The sequence below is a fragment of the Camelina sativa genome, chromosome 16 (assembly GCF_000633955.1).
Source record: "Camelina sativa cultivar DH55 chromosome 16, Cs, whole genome shotgun sequence".
NCBI lineage: Eukaryota > Viridiplantae > Streptophyta > Magnoliopsida > Brassicales > Brassicaceae > Camelina > Camelina sativa.
In genome coordinates this window covers 3,316,213-3,342,350 of record NC_025700.1, presented here as the reverse complement: position 1 = coordinate 3,342,350, position 26,138 = coordinate 3,316,213, and the positions used below count along the sequence as shown (strand labels likewise).

Here is a 26,138-nt window from a genome sequence, read left to right as displayed (position 1 = left end):
CTTGAGCGGGAGAGAGGAATGAACAAAGATCCAATCTTTGGGCCAATAATTTCTATATTCCAGTCTTTTTTTTCCTTTACAATGAGGGTTTAGGCCTTTATATAGGCAAGCTTACATAAGGGGGACACTAAAACCCTAGACGCGCGGCCATGATCTGAACCATACACTTGGCCATAAAGTAAAAGCAAAAGCAAAAAGGGAACAAAGACCATCCAACGGTCATAAGAGAGTTCAAAGAAAATAAAGGAAAGGAAGGAAGGAGATAGGGTTGCCACGTCATTGGTGGGACGTGGCTGATAGGATCTTCACTTCCTTGGCCCATAATCTTGTTAATGAAAGTTTCCAAGTCATGAGCCAAGCGGGAACGAAGTGGAGATGCACTAGAGCTCGCTGCCTCGTTAAAACCCCTTCGGTAAACCCATTGGGACAAACCCGAAGTAGGAAAAAGAGTACAGCTCCTTCTAATGACTTAGGGGTGTCTTCACGCTAGCGTGATGGTGAAGACACACAAATCAAGCTTCCCAAAGCTGGTCGCACCCAAGGCTCTTCATTGGTGATGCTAGCCATGAGCCATTGGTGTAAGGTTGGAGCTTGGCCTTGTATTGCTCATTAGATGACGTTGTCTTGCTCCTCCTAGATGATCCTTGGGGACTGGTTGATGCCGCGTTGATGTTCTGGACCGACTTTGATGCTCCTACGCGAGCTGCTAGACGATGGTACCAATGTACCGGTTCTCACCGCGGTACGGTCATGACCCGGGTTCCATCAAACCGTCTCAGTTGAATGATAAACTCATCTCCTCATTCTGCGATGCGGTTGGTGGAGCGACTAGAGAGAAAGCAATCTCTATCCTTCAACTCTGCAACTGGAATATAGACCAAGCCGTCGGCTGTTACCTTGATGGGTTCTCAGAGGATGACATTTCCACGGCAGTTGATATGAGAATGATAGGCACCAGAGGTCTGCCTAGGTGATTTCCTTTTCTTTTTCTCTTTGTTAACTTTTCTTTACTTGGGATTTTGTCTCCAAGAAGTATGGAATAGTCCCGTAGATGTTGGTTTATGAAGTATGCTTAGTAGGTGCCTCTCTCCTGTCCTGTAAAGGATCTATAAACTTCCATTTCTGAATCTTTTTTCCGCCATTCACTTGCTTGTACAGTTTGATGGAGGTTGATCCGACCGAGCCAGAAAGGTTGCTCAAAAAGGCTGGTGAAGAAAACGCCGCAGTAGCTATTCTTGGACTGGCGTCGTCTCAAGTGGATGTAAGTAACCCTCTCTTCCTCTGCATTTTCTTACTATGGTCTTGCTTCGAGCTGTGTTTGCTAAAAGCTAAGCTCAAAACAGAAGCAGGCAATGTGGATCTTAGTAGTTCGTAAGGAATTAACATTCTATCATGTCTTGATGGTTTTCCTTTGGCTTGGATTTACCTGTTTTCTTAAGATTTATGATAGTTAAACAAAAAAAGGGAACGCAACATTGATATATAGTACTGCTAGCATTTCTCAATCTTCTCTTCTGAGTATTTTGTTTTGTCTTAATTTGAAGGGTAAGGCTGTTGAGGAAGATTCAAGGACTGAGTCATTCCCTGATCCTGTTGCCTTCCAAGACAGAATAATTTTGGGGCCTCGAGCTGCGCGGACTACTATTACAATAACTATCATCTTGGCCGATGGTAGGTCCGTAAATATTCCTTTTAGATCCAACCAAACCGTCAGAGACATCCGCGATGCCATTGACGAGCTAACACCAGGCAGCGACAGAAACTACTCTTTGCAATCAATGGCTGGAGTAGATTATATGGACTCCAATATAACTGTACACGAGATTTCTGCTGGTCGGTCCACAACTCTCCTCCAGATCTACCTTAATCCGTAGCTTTGGTTTTGCACAGTTTCCATTGATTGATGAAAGAGAGTGGAGAGAGAGATGTATCATAGGACTTTAGAAATGATTCTTGCCTTGTATAGAAAAGAAAAAAATAGAGCAGAGCAAAGCAAAGCATATTTGTTTCTTTTTTTTTTGTGAGCATATATTTGTTTCTTATAGCTTCGATTAGTCAAACATAGAGAAATTAATGAAACATAGAGAGATTTGAAGCAGCCGTTGTTTCTTTTAAACTTTGCTAGGGATCATAATTGCGTCGCGTCTATCAGTTTTTTTAGAGAACACAAAAGGTTCATTGGATGTACGCAAGGATATGATAATTGGTACGGATGATCCGAGCTTAATGGTCGGAGAACCGGATCACCGGATGATTTTGGGGGGACATGATGGATATTTACGTGGAAACCGAGGCTTCCACACATACGAATACTGTTCCTATGGTAGGTGTGTTTTCGAGACTTACATAAGGTCGAAGAGCAGAAACTTGAAGATGAGAGCTTGGTTGCAACTTTTAGAGATACGGTATAAATTATTAATACTCTTATTTAAGAAAATTTTCCAGTATCATAAATTAATTTGGATCTTATTTCTAATCTTTCTAACTAATTTTCCATTTTATTAAAAATTAAAAATTAAAAATTCTTTCGGTGTAAAAAATGACATAATTTGATAAAATAATAAGATAATTTTTTTTTTGAAATCGTATGGAAATATATAGTTCCATCAGTATCATAAATTAATAATGATATAAATTAATATATATATATATATGCATATATCGAAGAAAATTTAGTGAAATATGATTCTAGTGTTGTTTATCTATTATTGAATTTGCATTATTGTTGGAGCTCAATTCTAATATTTCTTATTGCATCAAAAATTTACTCAAATTGCATCGAAAATTGTGAAAATACTATATTAATAAAATAAAATTTTATTGTTGGATCTCATTTATAATCTTTCTCATTAATTTTTCATTTTTTTTTGAAAATTATGAAAACAAAAAGATATTTTCATAACATTCATTTATCAATAATTAATAATTATTAATTTATCGATAATTAAAAACTTTATAAATTAATAAAATTCCATGGTCTCAATATTATTAATTTATAGAGGTTTTACTGTAGGTTAAAACTTAGATGGGTTAAACAAAATTAAAAAAAACAAAACAAAGAAAAATGTGGTTTTATTTTACACCCATTTTCAATTTCTAAATATATTTTTGTAATTCTCGATAAAACCATAATGTTTTTTTTCCTGATCATCGATATACACCATTCTTGTAGTCAATCCACAAGGACAATGACATCACAAATATTAATACTACTCAGTTCAAATTTGATACTTTTTGTGTTGATTGAGCAGCCTGCCCAAAGTGGCAATACATTAGCTCAATTAAATATACTTACACCTGCCATAAACTCCTTAAACCAATGAGACTATATTATTAGTATTTTTTATTTTTCCCTGGACTTATCTTTTATTTAGAATTATTCATCTATTATTTTTATTAGGGATCCATAAAATAAAAATCCAAAATTTTAACATATAAATGCTTTCATTAAATATTTGATTGCATGAATGAAGAGTTATTCTCATTACTTTAGATTTACATAAACAAGAAACGATGGCCAGCTTATGTTAAAAGTTGTAATGAATGGATAACGTATCTCACCGCAGCAGCTTTGGCATATGTATCATTCCGCTACATTATCGACGCACAAAAGAAATATGGCTCCCAATTTCATCGAGTTGATTTTATGGAGATACTTTTCACATTTTTTGAAGACTTTACTTCTATTGACCCATTTATCTGCATTGCTTTGGCATATCGATATACATGTGCAAGCAGTGTTCATTTGCACTAGGACCATACTAAATTTACATAAAAAAATAGTTTATTTTAAAACCTAAAATAATTTTTTAAAAAAATATATATAATTAGCGCCTATTTTTCAAAAATTGAACAGGAACTACAGTGCAGGTAAATCATCCATTGGTCTGCATATCTAAGCTCATTTTTTCCACTAAATAAAAGAAGTAATATTAAATCAAATTCGGAAGAAAGATAAGAGTTCTTTAATAAATTGGAGAAATAGAAATCGAATATCCAAAAGTCACCGGAACGATTTGGGGACATCAGCAATCATAAATAGCAATTCCTTGTTATGAGATTTGATAAATAAATATTTACATAACTGTAATAAATATTTACATAACAAATCTAGACAGATAAAGGAGTTGCCGAACCGACATAATGGAATTGTATTCACCATGTTGATATAGAATAATTTATCTTATCAATTAAAAATAAAATAAAAAGAGTACAGAGGATTATTTACGGTATTTTCATAATTATTTTGATATACTTAATCACCAAAATAATTGCATTTTCTCAATGAAAATTAGTTTTTTTTTTATTTTTTTTTTTGGTTACTTTGGTTAATTAATGGTTTGTGGCCTCGTTTCTTAGTTGCCAAAAGAATAATAAATAAAAAAATTCGTAAGTCTTACAAGTTACAACAATACAAATCAAAGGGGAATCAATAGCTATGCTCAATTGTCAATCCTCAATAACAAAACCATCAACGGCACGCATATTCGACGAACTCCGGCCGATTACTCTACGTCGGGGGAATAGAACAGTATACAATGCAATAGGTATCAACCCGTCTTCCTTCTAAATCCTAACTCATGTTGTCCCAATCTTCTCCGACCATCAAAAAAAAACCGTAACACCCGAAGAGATACTCATATTTGCGAGATCTCAGTCAGCTACATTTTACGTTTGATCCAATGAAAACAAGTTATTAAGTCGGATACGGTCCAACATATCCAACTAGGGTTCATCATAGAGGCATGCATGTCTATCGCCTCTTATATAACAAAGAAGGGTGCATTCTGATGTATTGATCACATATATTATACCGGATCACCCAGATAATTACACGTTGAAACCTATGTGATCAATACATCCAATGCGCAGAGATGATTAGGACTTGATGATTCTTGACTTGTATAGAAAGGAAAAAAAGATTAGAACAGAGCAGCTTCATACTTGGTTTTTGAAATAGGAATGGATAAGGGGAGAGTTCTTATTATAGCTTAGAATATGCACAGTTGTTACAGCGACATATGATCACTTTGCTCTGCTTTTCCCTTTTCCCTTTTCCCTTTTCCCTCTCATCTCCTCTGTTTCTTCATTATATACTTTACAAAACAGAGCAAATTCTTAACTTTTTTCGGACATAGGAATTGGAGAAGAAGAAATGGTGAATCAAACCTTTCCAGATGCCATCATTATAAGCGTAATCCAACTACCAAAAGTTCAGCATTCTTACTTAATTGTAAAGGAAATAGAACAAAGCTTCACATGACGATACAAAAAACATAAGTAACCACTTCATTACAAAACCAGCTAACGTTTTGATATAGATCATACGTGAAAGTAAGACCAAGTCATTCCCTCTAACGGTGTTTGCGCTTTTCAGGACCAATAATCTTGGCAAGCCATTCTGGCTTGTATATGAAGCAATGAGTTGTGCTATCAACCATGAACAACTTCATTCTGGCTTTTCAGGACCAATAATCTTTTAGTATCTTGTTTCTTCTCACAAAGAGAAATTAAATAGTGTCTCTCATCTATCAACCATGAACAACTTCTTCGGCATGTCCAAAGGAAAAACAGGTAAGATCTCTCTTCCTTGCTCGAAATCACTTTTATTGGGTATGTGAATTCCTGCTGTTTCGTAATCGTGTTTATTTAGGTGTGCGTTCGCAGGTGCTAAGACATGCGTGTTCTAGAACATGGACGATTACCCAATCCCTAAAGATATTAAGCCTAATTTGATTTATTCAAATATTCGATCAGCTCTAGAGAGAATGAGTTATCATTGTACGGATTTGGAAATCATGGCTTACGGTGTGAAGATAAAGCAAGAGGACGTCGTGTTAGAAGAATGGTTTGACGCGCCGGAATATGGTACCACACACACAACTGTAAACGACTTGTCCTTAACTTGTTCTTTACTACTCTCTACTCTCCTCTTTTCTTTTACTTAAAGCATTAAAGTGAAGTAAAGAATTGATGCGAAGTAAGTATTGTGAAGTAAAGAATAAAGTTTGGGGCCGACGGTCTATTTCCCGATGAGAACTATTGTATCGAGTCAGATAGAGCCCAAACTTTGACCTCTATCTATATATCTCCGAAAAATAAGTTTGAAGGCTAATTCTTCCTGAATCAAAAGTTCAAAACATGTATCTCCCCGAATTAATAGTTCGAGATCTATTAACCCACAAACCCAAGTTATGTTGGTTTCTTGTTTGTTATACCGACTATATAGAACATAAACCAAAGAAAACCAGCTTTTGACCCAATTCTAATTTAAACTCAATTAAAACCCAAACAATATTTCACGTCCTCTGTTCCGTTCGACTCTCATCAGAATCCGAGACTGAGCAAATCATGATCACCGGCATGAAAAACCCCACGAATCTGATCTCCGATTTCGCTTCTCAAAGACTATGTAGATCATATAACTCTTAGTTGTCATACCTCCCCCCGGATTCGTTCTCATTTCCTATCAAATGGCGTCTTCAAATTCGCTCATGGACAGCTTGTTCCAGCGAAGCCTCGAGGATCTCATCAAAGGTATACGTCTCCAGCTACACGGAGATTCCTCTTTCATATCTAAATCCCTAGACGAAATCTGCCGCGAGATCAAATCGACGGATCTCTCCACGAAATCCATCGCGTTACAAAAACAAAAACAAGAAAAATTCTCAAATTTTCTTTTAACACAAATCAGACAAATAAGAACAATTCCCAGATTTTATAATCATAATCTCTAAATTGATTAACTGTAGAGAGTGCCACATTGTAAACAGTGAGAAAGCTAGCTTAATAGATCTCAGAAGCATCAGGAGTTACGCTACTCAGGAAAAAATACTTTGTCGATTTCTTCGGAGAAGAGTTCACCGTCGCCGTGACGTCGGATTCTTCCGTCATCGGCCACGACGTACTCTTTCACAACCGCTTCTCCTCTCACCCTCTCGTCGTTGGCGTCGGCGTTCAGTGGACACCACCTGGTTATTACTCCGACTTCGATTCTTCATTATGTGGTTACTACGATCCTCCGGCGGATACTCTTCAGCTTTGCGTTGGTAATCGATGTATTATCATCCAGCTCTCTCATTGTAATCGATTAACCGTAGAGACATGGTTTAGGTTTTAATTGGGTTTAAGTTAGAATTGGGTCAAAATCTGGTTTTCTTTGGTTTATGTTCTATAATCGTCGGTATAACAAACAAGAAACCAACATAACTCGGGTTTGTGGGTTAATAGATTTCGAACTATTAATTCGGGGAGATATATGTTTTAAACTTTTGATTCGGGGAGAACTAGCCTTCGAACCTTTTTTCCGGAGATATATAAATAGAGGTCAAAGTTTGGGCTCTATCTGACTCGATACAATAGTTATCATGGGGAAATAGACCGTCATAAAAATAAAATATGTGAAGAAAGAAATATGCTATGTAATATGAGTCATGTAATATTCGTTAAGAGATGTACTATAAATATGAAAGCTTGGTGAAGATAAATCTTCATAAGTTTGAGTGTCTAAAATCCTAAGAGTCCTTTGAGGCTTTGAGTGTTTAATAAAATAAAGTTTCCACTAAATTTGAATCGATTCATTTTTTTTGTTTCGAACCCAATTCTTGAAGTTTCAGTTTTCTACTTTCGAATTCCTCTGTTCGGATCCAATTATAGTCGTTTCGTTATTGGTTTGTTTTTCTCTTTCCCAAAAATTTTCGTTTTCTTCTTCTTTGTAAACGTCATCAAGAAACACAAACACACACAAGCCTATCTCCTATATTTACGCATACAAATTTCTATATACACACAAACACAAGTCAGATGGTGATCCATAACCCATCTGATTCGAAGATGTTATCTTAATCCTATTTTCATGTTGTTCCAAAACCAAATACCATTTACTTGATTCTCGCCTTCCATGATTATCATTAGGTATTGCTATCATTATCTATAATCGAATCCCTTCTCAAGATATAGGGAAATGGTATATGGTTTTGGAACGACTTGAAAAGAGGATGTCTTTTTATATGTGTCCTAAACAGAATCCACTATTAGTCATAAATGTTAACAGCTTCGAAATTACTAGTGATTCCATAATTTTGCATTTGCCGAATCCACTAATACTTTTTTTTGCATTTTCCGAATGGTGATCCCATAATTTTTAATTGTATGATTAAGATAACATCTTCGAATCAGATGCTTTCATTTGAGGAGAAAAAAAATGAAATTACTATCAAAATAAATTATTAGAAATTAGAGGGACATAATTTTATGGACTTTTCTTACATGGTATAACTTTTTTTTTTAGGATGTCAAGCAATAATAATTGAAACTTACGTATCTTGTGTGTTGTTCATGTTGTGTATTTGTGTTTATGTATAGAGACTTGTGTTCGTGTTTATATATATAGAAGTTAGGCGTGTGTGTGTTTGTGTTTCTCAATGACATTTATATAGAAGTAAAAAAAAAACTAAAAAGTTTTGGAAAGAGAGAAACAAATAAAAAACAGAACGAGCATAATTGAATTCGAAACTAGGGGAGGAATTCAAAGAAACTGAAACATCAAGAATTGGGTTTGAAACAAAACAAATGAATCGATTCAAATTTAGTGGAGAATCTCGTCCTCTCTTCCGGTGGACGAAATCATTTGGAGGCAAGCAATGAGAATAGCATTCCCTACGCAGCCATGTGGTGAGCACAAAGCGAACTATTCTTTCGCCTTTTACTAAAGAATACCGTGTGCTCTCCACGCTAAGTGGCATACGCCTATTTTTGGAGGGATCGATCTTCGGGTCGACCCAAAAAAAAAAAAAAAAAAAAAAAACATATTAGAGTCGTGACCAGCTTGTTAGAAAGCNGCATATTTCCACAAACAGTCACCCACGGTGTGTCGTGATGCATTATGACAATAATTGACTCGCTAGTGAATTGTATTGTTTATCACCAGTAAGACGTACATATATGTCTTTATTCAAGTTTCATGTTTAGTCGATCCATCTTGCTTTTAACAAGATCGACAAGATAGAATATGAATCAGTTTAGAGAGCTTTTTCATATAGGATTGTTGTAGTGTGTGGAAAATTCAATAAAATGATAAATTCTTGCAACTAATTATTCGGGTTTAAAAAAATCTTAAAAATTCAACATACATAAATAGTAAATCTTAAAGCAATGTTTGGGTTAAGGAGTCGTCTTCCAAAAGAGCTGGAATACAAGTGGAATATAAAACGAAAACACACCAGAAAAATAACAATACTATTAGGAAACCAAAGGCCAAAGCCTCAACAGGATTTAATGGAACCACGTATGGGGAGAGCAACATACATCCCACACCATATATGGCTGAGATGACCAAACATTGTGACACACATCCGGTCCTCAATAGACGCTCTCACTGCAATGTCTGCTAAGCCAATCATAAGGTAAAGGTAGAACTAGAAGAAACCAAACACATTGATAAACCGGTCGAGATCAAAAGCCCTGTTGACCTTTATTCTGAAAACAGAGTATATATGAGAGCAAGAGGAAAGAAGAAGAACAGAGAATGATTAACAATTTTCTCTTTTACTCAAAACACAACTTCTATATTATGAAAACTGATAAACACAACTTCAAGCCAACGTCTTATATCGGACTTAACCGACATGACCGAAACAAAGCAAACAATTATAAGAGTTGTAATTCTTCACTCCTCTAAAGACACCACAATTAATGTATGAAACTAATAAATCTAAGTAAAAACATTACTAAGAAACTCAACTCTCTTCCAACAAGTCCCTTGTATAGAAAATATGAAATATTAGCAATGTGAATGAGGTGATGAGCATATGCATTACTATTTACTAGACTCCCGAAGGCCGAAGTCATCCTGCCATCAGTGCCATGCATGCATTTACCCAAAATTAAGACGTGTATAAGAATCAAACGAAGCTTACTTCTAAACTTAAATATAAACAGAAGACACTCACTTCAGAATGAATCTTAGTCCACGTTTCCACATCTCTAGCTAGTCCTATTTTTTGAGCATGTCTCTTCCATCTACAATTAATGGTTTGTTGCCTCATTTCTTAGTTGCTAAAAGAAGAAAAACACAAGCAACATTCTTAAGTCTTACAAGTTACAACAATACAAATCAAAGCTATGGGTCAGAGGACAAACCCGGATCATTACGTTCAAACCTATCACCTATGCTTGAGCATGAAATAATATTCTCCTTTGGTCGGTATGTTTGCAAAACTTATACAAAGCTTGAGGAGCAGAGAGACTTGTATATATATCATCAAGACGTACGTGAGCTTGGGTGACAACTTATAAGAGATAGGATTTTGGAAATGAATTATCAATATCGACTTAATTAAGGGTGTATATAAATGAATTATCAATTGCTTATTATTCGTTGATGTTTTTTTTTTTTTGGTAGAATTATTATTCGTTGATGTAAACTGAGTTATTCTTATTTCTTAATTATTTGTTAAAAAGCTCTTCTTATTATTTACTATTTTACCCCTCGGGTTAAGTTGATGTAATATATAAGTTGATGTAAGCTACGACGTCGTTTGGAATGTACTATAAACAGTAAAAACGATCGCAGTATTTGTTTGTTATCAAGAAAATAATCAAAATTCTTCAGTCAAAGATTCAGAGAAAGAAGAAAAAGTTGGAAAGTCCCGCCCAAAATTGTTGACGAAGAAGATGGCCGATCCGGAGGAATCTAACAAAATTTGCGATGAATCTTCGCCGGAGGTTCCAGTTACTGAGAAATCCACGGCGGCGGAGTCTTCATCTACTCGAGAAACAACGATCAACAATCCACTTTGTGTTTTGAATCAGGTTGATCCGTCAACAACACCATTCGATTCAAGATCGAACCAGAATCCTTCGAGATCGTCAATAAGAACGATCGATGCTCCTGGGAGTTCGAATCCGGCGACGACGGAGATATCTTTTGCAATGAAGAATCAACGCATCGTAAAATTCCGAGAAGTGGCTCCTGGAAATGGAATGTCTCTGCAAGAACTCGTCACTTTCCTCGAACGCTTTGATTGGGATGTAAACGTAGCCTTAAACAACTTTTGGGACCCCCAGCAAGCTCCTCCACCACAGTCGTCGTATTCTTTTGACGAGGATTATGATCACGATGATGTTGATGATGATGATGATATTCAGGTGATGATTGATCAGTCGGTTTCACTGGACCGGATTGCTGACGCTTGTATCCCGGTGACTGAGGGAGATGATATATCGACGGCTTTGGCTGCGGAGAGGATGAGTCACAGAGGTCCGCCTCTTCCACCGTTACATTTACCGTCGTCACTATCTTCACTTGGCAACTATCAAATCGGGAGCTCTTCTTCATCTTCTCGGTATAATTTTTCATTTTATTTTCTTGATTTAGGGTTTAGTTGTGATTTCTTGATTTAGGGTTTTTAATTTTCATACCCCTTTTGTCTACTTGTACAGTTTGATGGGCGATGACGTGCATGACACGGGAGAATTACACGATGTACCTATAACGTCTTCATCTCAAGTGCAGGTACTAATCTTCTCTTTCTCTGCCTAAATTGTGCTGTGTTCTCAAAAATAGAACACTTTAGTGCAGATTTTGAATCTTAGTTTAATCTCTAGATGGGTCTTTGCTCTGGTTTTTCTCTGTTTTCTTAAAGAACGTTTTATAAAGTAGGGGACGTTTCTATGTAGATGCACACAGATTTGTGTATGCTTTATGATGAAGGAACTGTTTACATTTTTCTCCATTCAGATTCAGGAAAGTAGCAAGAGTTCTGCTCAGATCAGGGAAGACCCTCCTCCGCCATATAAGGTTGACAGAATCTGCAATGAAATTGGAGTGTGTCGTTCTGAAGCACTCTATTACCTCCAAGGATTCGATTGGGATTTGGCTTCTGCGATGGAGGCTTGCCGGAAAAAAACATTGCCTTACCCTAAATCTTTGCCAGGAGTTTCTGTGAATGAGGTATCCGTGGCGGCGGTGGCGCCAATTACATCGAGGCCAGTGGTGATGAGCTCACGTCGGATTTCGAATGCGTTGCGGATTCAGCCAGAGCAACTTCCGCCAAAGGAAGATGAAACAAATGATGAAAAGATCAAAAATGTCTGCCATGTCACTGGAGCGCCTCCATCAGTCGCAGAGGCTTACCTCAATCGCTACAAATGGCATGTAAATAATGCCGTCAACTCTTTAATGGACGAGTGCTTCGAAGATTCGAATCCGCAGCGTATCTCAGAGGATGATCATTCGACTTCACAGTTTCAAGCTTCAGGGAGCTCTTCTTCCAGGTGACTCTTCCCATATATACTTACTTAGTACGAGTCTCTCTCTCTGCTGTTACTTCGATATCTCTGAACATCCATATCTGAGAATCTTTTTATTTTTCCACCATTCACTTTAGTTTCATGAACGTTGTTGACCCGACCGAGACAGAAGAGTCACTCAAAAAAGCTACTGATGAAGGTGTCCCCGTAGCTATTCCTCCATTGGCATCGTCTCAAGTGGATGTAACTTTTCTTCTCTTCCTCTGCACTATTTTACTATAGTCTTTGCTACTTTCTCCAACTCTGTTAGCCTGCAAGCTTAGCTTAAAAATAGAACCTGGCAAGGAAAGCATAGAGATGTTAGTTTTATCACCTGATGGTGTTACTTTGGATTGACCTTGTCTGTTATCTTCATTTCCTCTTCTGAGCAATTGAGTTTTTGTCATCATAATATTGTCAGGAAAAATTGAAGGGTAAGGCTGACGAGGAAGATTCAAGCACGGAGAAAATTATGATAACTATCATATTTCACGATAAGAAAGAGGCAACTATTCCTTTTAGACCAGACCAAACTGTCAGAGACATCCACAATGAAATTGAAGTGCGAAGACCATATGACAGGAGCGACTACATTCTCATGTCTACAAATTTTGACGACTGCAAGGATTTGGATACAACGATCGAAAAAGTTTCTAAAGGTTCTACAACTTTCATTCAGGTCTACCGTGACTAGCTTTGGTTTTATACAGTTTACAGAGGGATATGGAGGGGGAGAGAGAGATAGATGTATATGACTTTGGATTCTTGCCTTGAGTAGAAAGGAAAAATAAAAAAAAAACAGAACAGAGCAGCTTCATACTTGGTTTTTTTTGAAATAGGAATGGATAAGGAGAGAGTTCTTATTGCTTTGGTTTATGTACAGTTGTTACTGGGATATATATAAAACATAGAGACAACTGAAACGACTGTTGTTCTTTTTATTTTAACTTCCAAATCCTATTTGTCTAATCTCACGAGCCTTTTTGGTTGCCATTTCTAGTTTTCTTCTATTTCTCTTCATCACAATCTTCTCTTTTCACCTATGTAACTTATCCATCAAAAGTTAAATCACGACTCTTCTTATTTAGTATTCTCTAATATATCAAGTTTGAGTTTCATATTTACTATCTCTGCGATTTGGCAATAATATAGATGTTCATTGTTTCATCCTCTGTTAGTCCTCATCTCTTTTATTTCACTTATGTTTTGAGTTTTAAGTTGTTGATTGACAACAATAAAATTCAGCTTTCTCTAGGGTTGTATATTATTGGAAATTGTCTTCTGAACATTAATGCCATGAATGGTTGTGGGTGTTCTTAAATGATTCTTAAGTTATATTTTTTGGTTTTCAGTTTTTGATTTTTGGATTTTTAGTTTTTTTTTTTTTTTTTTTTTTGTAATAGAATTTGATATTTGGTTGTTTTAAAAATATTTGAGATAGAAAAAAATGAATGAATAGGTATCTAGAGTTTTTCTTAAAATTTCTAGTTATATGGATTCTAGTTTTTTTGTTAATATTTGTAAAAAAACCATCTTTGAGATAATCCATTTAATTAAAAATCTTTTTATTTAATGTAAAATCTTGAATGAAGAAAAAATCGGTTTTGAAAAAACAAAATCCAAAAACTATTCTAGAATCTACTACTGTTCAATTCAAATTCTAATTATTAATTAAAAAAAAAAAAAAAAGATTAATTATGAAAGTATTTGTGTTGATTTTATTCGTTAGCGCAAATAAAACGGTCTCTTCTTGCTTTTGGTACTGTTATTTTACCCTAACCGATGTCGTTTTATATTTTATCTACTATACCAAAACGACGCAGTCGCATAAACAAAATTCATATCATCTAGTTATTTACCATTTTACCCCTCACGTTTAGTTGATATAAACTGAGTTACACGACGTCGTTTGCCCCTGCACTATACTAAAAACGAAGCAGAGTGTTTTACTTCTTTGGAAAAAAGAAAAAAAAAAAGATTCTGATTGTAAAGTGCCGCCCAAATCGGTGACTTCGATGGCTGATACGGCGGATTTGAACCGAATCTGCAATGATCTTGGAGTCCCTCGAGAGGAAGCTCTCTATTACTTAGAAGGATTAGACTGGAATTTTGCTTCGGCGTTTGAAGCTTGCCGCGTCAAAACCCTGCCTTTCGTCCGCCTCTTCCGTCGTTACATTTACCGTCTTCAGTTGGCTATCAAATCGGAAGCTCTTCTTCTTCTTTTGGGTAACTTTTTCATTTTCTTGTGATTTCTTGATTTAGGGTTTAAGTTGAGAAGAATCTTACTTTTTTTTCCTTCTACTTGTGTAGTTTGATGGGCTTTGATATGCCTGAGTTACACGATGTGCCTATAACGTCTTCGTCTCAAGTGCAGGTCGAGGAAGATTCAAGCACGGAGGCCGCACAAGCTGCGCCGAATATTATTACAATGACGATCACACTTCTCGATGGGAAAGAGGCAAAGCTACCTTTTAGATTCGATCAAACCGTCAGAGACATCCGCAATGCCATTGACGTGCTAAGACCAGATGCCAGCAGAGACTATGATCTCATTTCTGCAGATAACGTCGAGGATTTAAATACAACGGTCGAAAAAATTGCTAAAGGTTCTACAAGTTTGGTGCAGGTCCATCGTGACTAGCTTTGGTGGAGAGAGAGAGAGAGAGAGAGAGATGACTTTAGATAGGCTTGTTGCCTTGTGTAAAAAGGTAAATAGAACAGAGCAGTTTCATACTTGCTTTTTAAAATAGGAATGGGTAAGGAGAGAGTTCTTATAGCTTTGGTTTTGTACAGTTGTTACTGCGATATATGAAACATAGAGACAACTGAAACAACTGATTGTTCCTTTTTATCACTTTGCTCTGCTTTTCTCTCTCATCTCCTGTGTTTCTTCGTAATACTTTACAAGACAGAGCAAATTCTTACTTTTTTTGGGACAGAGGAATTGGAGAAGAAGCAATGGTGAATCCAACCTTTCCAGACGCCATCATTATAAATTTATAAGATTTATCCAACTAGCAAAAGTTTAGTATTCTTACTTTATTGAAAAGGAAATAGAACAAAGCTTCAGATGACGATACAAAAAACATAAGGAACCACTAACCAGCAACGTTTTGATATAGACGATTCAAAGATTAGACGTAAAACCAAGTCATTCCCTCTAACGGTGTTTGTTCTAGAGGAAGACCACAAAGCCCTGCATTCCCATCAAAGGAGGATTTAGATTGCCCAATAATTTGTGTTCCTTTCGGTATTTCACCTTTGAGTTGGTTATGAGACACATTTATGTAGGCCAAAAACGAGAGGCTCCCTAATCCATTAGGAATAGTCTCTGAGAGTTTGTTGTTTCTTGAAAGGTCTAATGACTCGAGCTCCGTAAGATTTTCCAAAGACAGAGGAATTTGGCCTGTAAATACGTTGTTCGATAAGTTGAGCGCAATCAATCCCTTCAAGAGACCAACAGATTCAGGAATTTGTCCTTCAAATCTGTTTCCTGAAAAATCAATGGCGCCATATAGAGTGAGCACTTTCATTTGCTCCATAAATAGACCTTTGTTTTGCAACTCTATAACATCTTCATAAATATAGTAAACATTCTTGTCAGCTTCCTTGCTGTATACCATATATAAACTCCCATCTTCATTCATCTTGAGAGATAATGCTTCCCAATTCATAAAGTAACTTGCTGGAAAACTTCCACCAAAATTGTTATGTGATATATCAAGTATCCGCAGCTCGGGAAACCCTAGAGGTCCTTGATTATAAGGAGACATAGGACCATAGAATTTGTTTGAACTGAGGGTAAGAACTTGCAAATTCGGTAACACCTTGAGCCAAAAAGGAAATGTGTCTTTGATAATGTTGTTGTCAACGCTTAGAAACTGAAGACAAGATCAATTTACAAGAGACCTTGGAAGCTGTCCCGTTAGTTTATTGTAGCCAATGTCAAGTGTCTGTATAGAGACACCATCATAAAACATGTCTGGGATACTTCCTTCCAATTTGTTCTTCTGGAGTTTCACTACCCTAAAGTTACTTAGGCATTGACCGGTGAAGTTGTTGTAGGATAGAATAAGAAGCGTGAAAGAGCTGTGGTTGCATGTTGAAAGCGGTATGTTCCCAATGAAACTATTGTTTCATGCATTCAAGAAGTTGATAAAGCGTGATGGATTAGGAAATGGTCCATGAAAATGATTTGATGCCAAGCTTAATATATGCACCCATGAATATACTAAAACCTCTGCTAAAGAGCCTTCGAAACCGTTGATAGCATTATCAGCGAGCCTCACCACGATCAGATGCGGAAGGGTCCAGAACCACTTAGGAAATTTCCCTTTAATTTTATTGTGAGAAATGTCAATAAGCTCCAAGTTATGAAGGGTCTACAAGAAATTTGGGAATTGGCCTATTTCACAACTTGACAAGACTAATCTCTCCATGTTCAGTTGGAAATGTGAATATGAACAAAAACTAGCTGGTGATATACTATTACCAGAAAGATCAACATTAACAAAGATTCAAGAGAAGAAAACAAGTTTAAGTCAATCGGGTAACTTATATTTAGGAAAGAAAGATCATGAAGAATTATGTTATCTTAACTAAGAGATAAAGAAGATGGGTCTATCACTAAAAGTCTTTGGTAGAAAATTATGTCTAAAGAGCCAGTCAACCAGATCAAGGAAGTAAAATCTACAGGTATAATTTTGTTATATTTTAGATCAGTTTGAACCACCTATCACACTCAATAGTGTTACTGTTAGAGAACTGACATTACTCTGTCTACGGATTGGAGAAAGACTTGGCCAAGCTTTCAAGGACATTAAATTTGATTTGATTTGGAGAAAAAACATTAGTCAAATTTCAAACCGTTGACTTGGTAAAGAGTGTGACACATTATATTTGAAGTGAAGTGAAACTTAAAAAAAAAATGATCGATTCACCACCACGCACATACATTATAGAGAACATAACATAAGATAAAAGATACAAAAGGAAGAAAAAAAACACACGGAACCGATTCACTACACAACCTATCAACTACTTGGAAAACATTCAAAGATCAAAACGACCAAACCGAAAATATTCTAACGGTTTCTGATCTTATCTCGACCAATTAGCTTGACAAGCCACATCGGCTTGTATGAAGCAATGATTTGTGCTATTGCTAATCCAAACAACAATCCAGGCCCATATCCTATAACTACTGCTTTCCAGCTCAACACTTCTTCCTCTTCTTCTTTGTCTTGTTCTTTAGGTTGTTGTGCTGGTGGTGCATTAATGCCAATGCAAGTTTCCTCCAAAGGAAGACCACAAAGCCCTGCATTCCCTTCAAAGGAGGATTTTGGCTGTCCAGTGATTTGTGTCCCTTGTGGTATTTCACCAGTGAGTTGGTTATGAGACACATTTATGTACGCCATAAACGAGAGGGTCTTGAGTCCATTGGGAATGGTCCCTGAGAGTTGGTTTCTTGACAGGTCTAGTGACTCGAGCTCTGTAACATTGACCAAAGAAAGAGGAATATGGCCTGTGAATGCGTTGTTTGATAAGTTGAGCGCGATCAATGTCTTTAAGAGACCAATGGATTCAGGAATCAATCCTTCAAGTCTGTTTCCAGAAAAATCAATGGTGCTGTAGAAAGTAAGGACTTTGCCCTGTTCCATGAATAGACCTTTGTATTGCAAATCTATAGTATCTTCGTAACTATAGTAACCATCTTTGGAAGTTTCCTTTTTGTATCCCATATATAAACTCCCATCTTTATTCCTCTCAAGTGAAGTTGCTTTCCAGTTAACAAAGTAACTTGGTGACAAGCTTCCAGTAAAGTTGTTATCTGCTACTTCAAGTACCCGCAGCTCAGGAAACGCGAGAGGACCATGATCAGGAGAAGATATAGGGCCATAGAACTTGTTTGAACGTAGGGTAAGGACTTGCAAATTGGGTAAAGCCTTGAGCCAGAAAGGAAATTTGTCTATGATTCGGTTGTGGTCTACACTTAAAAACTGTAGAGATGAACAATTTAGTAGAGACATTGGAAGCTTCCCGGTTAGTCGATTGTAGCCAATATCAAGTGCGCGCAGAGAGGCACCAGCGTAGAACATGTCCGGAAGACTTCCTTCCAAGTTGTTCTTCCGAAGATTCACGTCCGTGAATTTACTCAGACATTGAGGCACTGGACCGGTGAAGTTGTTGTAGGAGAGATCAAGAACAGTGAGAGAGGGTTGGTTGCAGATTGAAAGTGGTATGTCCCCTGTGAAACTATTGTTCCGTGCAGATAACGCATTGATTGAGAGTGGTAGAATTGGTATTGCTCCTTCAAAACGGTTGAAAGCCAACACTAATACCTGCACTGATGAATTTACTAAAACTTTCGTCGATCCTTCAAACCCATCGAAAGAATTGTTACCAAGATTCACTAAGCTCAGACGAGGAAGGTTCCATAACCACTGAGGGATTTTGCCTTTGATTATATTTCTTGAAATGTCTATATGCTCCAATTTCTGAAAGGTTCCTAAGATGTTTGGGAACTTACTGAGGCCGCAGCGTGACAAGAGCAAAGTATCCAAGTTCATTTTGATGTTGGAATATGAACTTATACTTGTAGCTAATAAGCTATTACCTGAAAGATCAAGTCTCAGCAAAGATTTGAGAGTGAAGAAGAGCCTTAAGTCAATTTGGTAGCTTATGTTTAGGAATGAAAGGTCGAGATATTGGAGGGTGGTGAACTTTGAGATAGGCTTTAGGATTTTTCCTTCAAAACGGTTATTCCCAAGGAACAAGGTTTCAAGCTGAGATGAAGCAGAGGAGTTGGGAAATATAATTGGATCTGTGAAACGGTTTCCACGGAGATTCAGATATGACAAGGAAGGCATAGTGAGAAGAGAAGAAGGTATGGCTCCAGAGAAGTTATTACTGGAAAGGTCCAAAATTGAGAGGTTGGCTAGATTCCATACAAGTGGAAAACTACCGGTCAGCTCGTTCTTGTCAAGGTACAACAAGGTTAACATGCTTAGGTTACTAAATGATGAAGGAACTTGGCCAATGAAGCCGTTAGAGGAAAGACCCAAGATCTCTAATTTGCTAAGATTGCCTAATCCGGAAGGAAGTGAAGACGAGGTGAAATTGTTCAAAGAGAGATCAAGGTAACGAAGCTGATGCAAGCCAAAAAGGCTACTGCTGGGTTTAAGAGTTGAGAAGTGATTACTGGAAAGGTCTAAAAGCAAGAGTTTGGTTAGATTCCGTATAAGTGGGAAACTACCGGTGAGCTCATTTCGGGAAAGTTCTAAAAAGGAGAGCAGGCTTAAGTTACTAAAGGAGGAAGGAACTTGACCTATGAAGCCATTAGAGGAAAGAGATAAAACCTCTAATTTGTTGAGATTTCCGAACTCGTAAGGGAGTGAAGAGGAAGTGAAGTTGTTGTAAGAGAGATTGAGGTAACGAAGGTGATGCAACCCGAAGAGACTACTGTTGGGGTTCAGAGTTCCACTGAGACAACCACTTGGTAACTGTAGCTTCACGATCTCACCTGTCGTGTTATCGCACCGGACTCCATTGAAGTAGTCAGTTTGGTTGCAACCGGTGGAATCAAACTCGTTCTTGAACTGCGTAAGGGATTGAATATGGTTGGGAGGACGGCAAGCAACAAGACCAACAACAGGATCGTCTAACATAAAGATACTTGACACAGAGACTCGACAGAGTAAGAGTATCGAGAGAAAACTCAAAAGCAGATGTGAACCCGACATTATGGCCATCGCAAAAACTTTCAAGATGAAAAATCTTCTTTGTGGAAAGAGATGTAGAGGTGGTTTTGGCAGTGAAGATGTCACTTATCTTATAGATAGATAGATACATACATACATTTTCACCGATTATAAGTCCTCAAGTCTTGCCGTCTTGGTACTGGCGTTTACAAGAAGTCTTCCTAGTGATATCTTGACCTAAAAGTAAATAATTTTTTAAGAATTCTTCCTGGGAGAAGGGAGAAAGACATTCGTCAAATTTTAAACTGATAACGCTTATTTTAATGGTTAAAAGAAGGAAAGATAATCAAACCGGTGTATATGGTCTTTTCCCAAAAAGAACGCAACACTACAGAAAACAAAGTTCGGGAATGCAAAAGTTTGTAATCCTGCTGGATATCACAAGGGTGTTTTTATAAAAACGTTTGAGCAAAGATTGGTGGTCTCAACAAGAAGTCAGCAAAGGAAATATCAAAGCCAAAAGCAGAGTGAAGAAAATAACTAACACGTATGGGAATATAATCCCGATCAGCTCTGATGTAATAAATCTTGACGAGTCCTGTTGTAAGTGAGGGTGAGACGATCGTATTATTTTACTGGAAGATAATCTCAAAACAACACTGCAAATTCTGGGGGAAGCGAATTTCAATCAGAACAAAATGTGAATGCAATTATTAGTAATCCTGCTGGAAATTACAGGTAATGTTTATTATAAAACCGTTGAGCAAAGATTGGTGGTCTCAACATGAAGCCAGCAAAGGAAACTGATTCAGTATCCCTTCAGAGTCTAAACACACTCTTCTTCAAGGTATAGATATTCAAACCCAGATCAAAGCAAAATGAGGAAGCGACAAGGATTGGTCTATTTAGCGGCTTCAAGTGCAGATGCTCCAGAGATAATCTCGATAAGCTCTGTTGTAATGGAAGCTTGACGAGTCCTGTTGTAAGTGAGGGTGAGACGGTCAAGCATTTCTCCTGCGTTTCTGCTGGAGCTGTCCATGGCAGACATTCTTGCTCCCATCTCACTACACGCATTCTCCAAAACCGCATTGAACATCACCTGGTAGAGTTCACGTAAACAGCCAAGATGTTCTGTTTTTATCTTTGCTGAAATGCCATAAACAAAAGTTAAGCTTTTGATTTTACTTACACAAGAGAACTGGAACTCGGCTAGATTCTGCAATATTTCTCCCTTTGTTTCACCACCTTCAATCTCATATGAGTCGAGGTCACCAAGTTTTCCTCCAATTTCAGACTCCTTCTCAATGATCTTTCAATGCAAAAAACACACATATCTGATTTCGTTTATTGTTAAAGCAGACTAAGCACAAATCATAGTCCTGAGACATTTGCCAGTTGTAACTTACCTCTGGGGACAAAACAGTGGACACAGTTGGTAGAAATGCGACAACAGAATGGAACTTGTTGTAGACAATGCGCAAAGCATCAAATTCAACGTTCTTCAGGATGTCATCTGCTAGAACTGACACCTGAAGAAGCAAGTAAACATAAGGAACACTAAAGACAACAATTACATAGCTCAAGAACAAATGGATTGGGGAGAGCAAGTTATACACCTAACTATTAGCAACTATGGCCTACCTGAGCATAATTGAGTGGGTTCTTATTCAGCTCTGTCACGGAGAGGACAATGTCGTTCTTTGAGTCACGAAACATTATAGCCTTTGCTTTCTCTCCGACAATAACAAACTGAACTTCCTTTTCAGGACCTGAAATGATACAAAAATTAATTTCAGATATGGTAACTTAGGAAAACCAAATTACCGAACCATCAATAGTGCTTTCAAAACATACCAGAATTCAATTTGTACAGAGCCCTGCTCACTTTAACAACAGTGGAGTTAATTCCACCACAGAGACCCTTGTCAGAAGAGAGAGTGACCACCACACTCTTCTTTACATCAATGCCTGTTTTTTCCATCAAGTAATGCTAGAAATCAGAAACACCTTTAAAAGAATATCACAGAGATAGCACAAGGATGGATATCCAAGGATATCGTAAGAGCAAAAAAATTGTTCGTCATCATCAATATTCAACACCAATGCAACCTATGAGATGATCATTGATTCTAAGCATAAAGCGAATAAAAAAGAACTAATCTTTATTGACAACCATACTGGGATTATCTCCTAGAAGTGCAGTAAATGGCTGCCAAAGTCCACGAGAGTTCTCAGCTCTGCCTTGAACTGCTCTAAGCTTAGAAGCAGCAACCATCTTCATTGCCTTTGTGATCTTTTGGATGTTCTTAACACTCTTCATACGGTTACGCACTGCACAGAGAGATACATGAACAAGCAATTCATAGTGATTAGAACATCTTAGATTCTTATAACAACAATTCAAACTAGGCAAAACGAATCTCCAATGATCAGCTGAGACTTACCCACTTGAGTAGAGATAGATCGAAGTCCAAGAAGTCCTTCCTCCCTACAAATCAAATACAGGTTAAGTCCTCATCATCCAATATCTCATCAAATCAACACACAACAACAAGATTAATCTGGGTAGATGTTGGCAAAATCAAACGCCGACAGGTGGAAGCTGATTAAATCTGGAAAGGTTATGCACATAAAGATATCGAGCTATAATACTAGAGCTACCGAATCAAACAAACCAATTCGATTGTTTCTCGTCTATTCGAAATTCAAAGAAATGAGAAATGCTCTAACCCTAAAACAGATCATTTCATCAAAACTAACCAAAAAAAAAAAACAACAACGACTCAAATCAAACCAAACGGATTTCAAATTCAGAAGACTATCAACGAAGAACATTGAAATGCTGTGCTTATACGCAAGCGTAAGAACGAAGGGGAGGGAAAAGAGATCTCACTGGTCTGAAGAGAGAGGAGATCGGGTTGGAGCAATTGGGCGTGGAGCGAGTGGACGAGCAGCGATTGAAGGGAGGAGACGCCTCCCTTCGCGACGGAAAACAGCCATTGCCATTGATTCAAAAGGATTGATCGACAAAACCTAGCTCCGGCGAAACTTCTCAGATCGGATTATAGATGGGATTCGAGAGAAATGACTGCTATTGCCGAATCCAAGGGCTTCTTCTTTATTTCTCCACAGACTACAGTGTTTCACACGACGTCGTTTCCAACTTTTTTACCAAATTTTCCCCTGAAATTAATTGGGCCTCGTAGAGCCTGATACAAATACTTCTTTGATCCATCTTTTAAGGCCCAAATGTTGACTTGGCACTGCATTTCCTCAGTTTACCAGGTCACCAGTTTCTTTTTGTTTTTTTCTTCCACTTGGAAACAATCAATAAACAAATAAATGCGAGTTGTTTTGGTAAGGGAAGAAACTCATAAATGTAATACTTTAAAATTCAAAGATAAGATAAAGTTTTGACCAAACTATTCATTATTGAAAGGCCCACTTATTTTATTTTGTTTTGTATCTAATTATGTAATTAAATACTAGATTTTAATCCGCGGTACACCGCTAGACAATTTTTAAAAAAATAATAATATTTTAATTTTTTTTTATTTTTTATATTTAGTTTGTTTTGTTTAAGTAAATAATATTTTTGTTTGGATTGTCAATTATTAGAACAATAATAGAGGAAATAAATAAATAAATATGTAATTTATAAGCTATTGTCGGATTAACTCTCAATTTTACCAATGATTTAATTGTTTTACAAAGTTTTAGTTAAATTACTCTAATTTAATATGTCTAATATTCTTATATTAGTGGTATTGACCAAATAATTAAAGGAAGATTTAACCCGTGTTTCAAAACCGAATTAATAATATTTTATATTTATACTAATGTTATTTCAAACTGTCATGTTAATAACATGTCCCGCTATATAACAACAAAGCGTCATATTAGTGGTTTAACTCGTATTTCAAAACTGCATATTAGTGGTTTTGGTTGTGTGTTGTGTTTTGTTTGTGAAGTTGATATTTATACATGGAAAATGCTTGATGAGCAAAGAGTTTACGATCTATAGCAATAAAAGAGAGATTTTAGTGTTTTCCTATTTGAGTTGATAACATTATCGCATAATAGTATTCAGTTTCTTAACACGAATATTTTATATTAAATGTTTGTCTTGAGGCTAAAGTTAAATATACCCGATTATTGAGTTTCTAAAGTTGGGTTCTCGTTTTTATGAACTTTATTAACGTTATAATAATTATTGTGATTGTAATCATTTGTTACTCAAACTCGACTGTGTTATTTAAATTTAAGAGATCATACAATCTCTAAAGATCTATTAAAATAGGTTTTTAGATTTTTATGGGATTAAAAATTTAATGCGTAGAGTTGTTTTTGGAAAAATTGAAATGTATAGATGTTGTCAAGCTATTTATGGCAATAAATGTATCAAATTAGGTCGATTTAAATAGTTACATTAAATGAGTTTCCAGGAATTGTTATTTTAGGAGGTTAATGTTGTAAATAAAACAAATTAAATAAGCAAAACTTAAAGGGCATAACACAAAATATACTTCAAAAATCAGATTCTCCTAATTATTATCTAGGATTTAACCCGCGGTACACCGCAGAATAATCTTTTATATATAATATAATTTAGTTTTTTATAGTTTTTAATTTGATATTAAAATTAGAATTTTGATTTCGATTTTTTTATAATTTGACCTGTAATATATGTGTAATATATGATTTCAAATTATTAGTGTTTTTAGATTTAATTTATGGTAAATGACTACATGTGTAATTTTTTAAACTCGTGGTACATTGAAAAATAATTTTTTATTTATATATATAATAATTTAGTTACCTTTTAATTGTATGATTTAGATGTTTAGTGTTTTTAGATTAAACTGTGGTACATATGTAATTGAATATATAAAAAGGATAAAAACAAATCTATTTACATCGTCGTATATGGAACTAAAGCCAATACTAAGAATGGGCTAATGTCGATTATGATCAGTTCAACTAAGTTTTCTTTTCACTTTAGTGATATTTTACAGTAAAAATTATTTAAGAATATATGTAGTTATAATTAATAAATAATAATCAATATGATTTTGATATTATGCTAATCAAAATAATTTGTGAAGAGAGAGAGAGAGAAATAGTAACAATCCAAAAGAAATATATATTAATTGTGATTTAGATTGGTTGATATATTTAGTTCCAATCTTTATTTTAATTCGGAATTTTCACTATGATATGACTATTTTTTCTTCTCCTAAATTAAAAAAAAATTATGTATTTTAAATTTATTTTTAAAAATCATTATCGGTATAGATGCAGATTTTTTAGATCTTTTAATTCTAGTTGTGTGGTTTTAATCTTAATAACTAATATTAATTATGATAATTCTTGTTGTGTAAATAATTAAATAGATAAATAATGATACAATATTAAAGAGAGTATGCTTATTTTGTGGTTTATATAAGGACAATTCCTTTTCAAATAATAGACGACCGTAAAACTTAGTGAAAAGGCAAATACAAGTTTTAAATTTTTGCCTCTTTGGTTAGTATGTTATGGTTAGTATGTTTGGTTGTTATAATAATTGGTAGATTATAAAACGAACAAAATAAGATGTACTGCTGAAAAAAAAATGAAACAGAAAACTTAATTCTATTGATATAATAAGCAAAACTATATACATCATGATAGAACATGGATTCATCTCTTAAAGATGAGAGTGACTTACTTACAACGAATATTAAATAACATCAAAAGCAAAAGAAAAAAAATAAAGAAAACACAAAACTGTTTTCATAGATGACTGTAATGTTTACTGAAAAAAAAAATACTACTGTAAAGTTTCTTTGCTAGTTGTAAGTATGTTTGGTGCATTCTCCATTAGGTAGTGAGAGATTATTTATAGTGTTTTAAAAATGCATTAGATGTGATATGGAATTAAGACTAAATTGGTGAGCAAGCAAAAAATCATTTAAAATGTCATGAATGATCTTTCAAAACGTGAAGGATTTAAGGTATATTTATGGAATATACCATTTATTAGTTTTATATGTTAAATTTTAAATTTACTTTCCATTTAGTTTTATATATTGATTTGTGTACCATAGAAATCGGAAATGAATATTGGATTAACATAATTATTATGATAGCATTAAACGATTAAAT

General features: G+C 35.8%; 6 protein-coding genes across 6 annotated transcripts; 3 read left to right on the top strand and 3 right to left on the bottom strand.

Moving 5' to 3' along the window:
• LOC104749564 lies at positions 667-2,515 on the top strand. Its single transcript, XM_010471217.2, has 3 exons — positions 667-970; positions 1,159-1,261; positions 1,545-2,515. Exons 1-3 carry the CDS (start codon positions 714-716, stop codon positions 1,872-1,874), a joined length of 690 nt encoding a protein of 229 aa, XP_010469519.1. The 5' UTR covers positions 667-713; the 3' UTR covers positions 1,875-2,515.
• Positions 6,474-7,120, top strand: LOC104753296 (AP-3 complex subunit delta-like). The gene is made up of 2 exons (XM_019237670.1): positions 6,474-6,638; positions 6,794-7,120. Exons 1-2 carry the CDS (start codon positions 6,474-6,476, stop codon positions 7,118-7,120), a joined length of 492 nt encoding a protein of 163 aa, XP_019093215.1.
• Positions 10,631-13,178, top strand: LOC104753295. The gene is made up of 5 exons (XM_010475567.2): positions 10,631-11,345; positions 11,443-11,515; positions 11,741-12,276; positions 12,390-12,495; positions 12,713-13,178. The coding sequence occupies exons 1-5, from the start codon at positions 10,675-10,677 to the stop codon at positions 12,983-12,985; spliced, it is 1,659 nt and encodes a 552-aa protein (XP_010473869.1). The 5' UTR covers positions 10,631-10,674; the 3' UTR covers positions 12,986-13,178.
• LOC104753294 (receptor-like protein 12) lies at positions 15,426-16,064 on the bottom strand. The gene has a single exon (XM_010475566.1). The coding sequence runs from the start codon at positions 16,062-16,064 to the stop codon at positions 15,426-15,428; it is 639 nt and encodes a 212-aa protein (XP_010473868.1).
• On the bottom strand, positions 17,243-19,350 carry LOC104753293 (receptor-like protein 12). Its single transcript, XM_010475565.2, has one exon. The coding sequence runs from the start codon at positions 19,293-19,295 to the stop codon at positions 17,376-17,378; it is 1,920 nt and encodes a 639-aa protein (XP_010473867.2). The 5' UTR covers positions 19,296-19,350; the 3' UTR covers positions 17,243-17,375.
• LOC104749563 (ATP synthase subunit gamma, mitochondrial) lies at positions 20,642-23,115 on the bottom strand. Its single transcript, XM_010471216.2, has 8 exons — positions 22,885-23,115; positions 22,436-22,479; positions 22,170-22,322; positions 21,846-21,959; positions 21,633-21,760; positions 21,398-21,520; positions 21,181-21,300; positions 20,642-21,090 (listed from the first exon to the last, which is right to left on the bottom strand). The coding sequence occupies exons 1-8, from the start codon at positions 22,995-22,997 to the stop codon at positions 20,893-20,895; spliced, it is 993 nt and encodes a 330-aa protein (XP_010469518.1). The 5' UTR covers positions 22,998-23,115; the 3' UTR covers positions 20,642-20,892.

Bases quoted from the DNA above. Each gene is read 5' to 3' on its own strand.
- LOC104749564 (XM_010471217.2), top strand. From the start codon at position 714: ATGGTACCAATGTACCGGTTCTCACCGCGGTACGGTCATGACCCGGGT. The intron at 971-1,158 runs GTGATTTCCTTT...TTGCTTGTACAG, and splicing joins GGCACCAGAGGTCTGCCTAG to TTTGATGGAGGTTGATCCGA. The intron at 1,262-1,544 runs GTAAGTAACCCT...CTTAATTTGAAG, and splicing joins TGGCGTCGTCTCAAGTGGAT to GGTAAGGCTGTTGAGGAAGA.
- LOC104753296 (XM_019237670.1), top strand. From the start codon at position 6,474: ATGGCGTCTTCAAATTCGCTCATGGACAGCTTGTTCCAGCGAAGCCTC. The intron at 6,639-6,793 runs GCGTTACAAAAA...CTAGCTTAATAG, and splicing joins ATCTCTCCACGAAATCCATC to ATCTCAGAAGCATCAGGAGT.
- LOC104753295 (XM_010475567.2), top strand. From the start codon at position 10,675: ATGGCCGATCCGGAGGAATCTAACAAAATTTGCGATGAATCTTCGCCG. The intron at 11,516-11,740 runs GTACTAATCTTC...TTCTCCATTCAG, and splicing joins CGTCTTCATCTCAAGTGCAG to ATTCAGGAAAGTAGCAAGAG. The intron at 12,496-12,712 runs GTAACTTTTCTT...TAATATTGTCAG, and splicing joins TGGCATCGTCTCAAGTGGAT to GAAAAATTGAAGGGTAAGGC.
- LOC104753294 (XM_010475566.1), bottom strand. From the start codon at position 16,064: ATGTCTCCTTATAATCAAGGACCTCTAGGGTTTCCCGAGCTGCGGATA.
- LOC104753293 (XM_010475565.2), bottom strand. From the start codon at position 19,295: ATGTTAACCTTGTTGTACCTTGACAAGAACGAGCTGACCGGTAGTTTT.
- LOC104749563 (XM_010471216.2), bottom strand. From the start codon at position 22,997: ATGGCAATGGCTGTTTTCCGTCGCGAAGGGAGGCGTCTCCTCCCTTCA. The intron at 22,323-22,435 runs GTAAGTCTCAGC...CTCTCTGTGCAG, and splicing joins ATCTATCTCTACTCAAGTGG to TGCGTAACCGTATGAAGAGT. The intron at 21,301-21,397 runs GTAAGTTACAAC...TTGCATTGAAAG, and splicing joins CCACTGTTTTGTCCCCAGAG to ATCATTGAGAAGGAGTCTGA.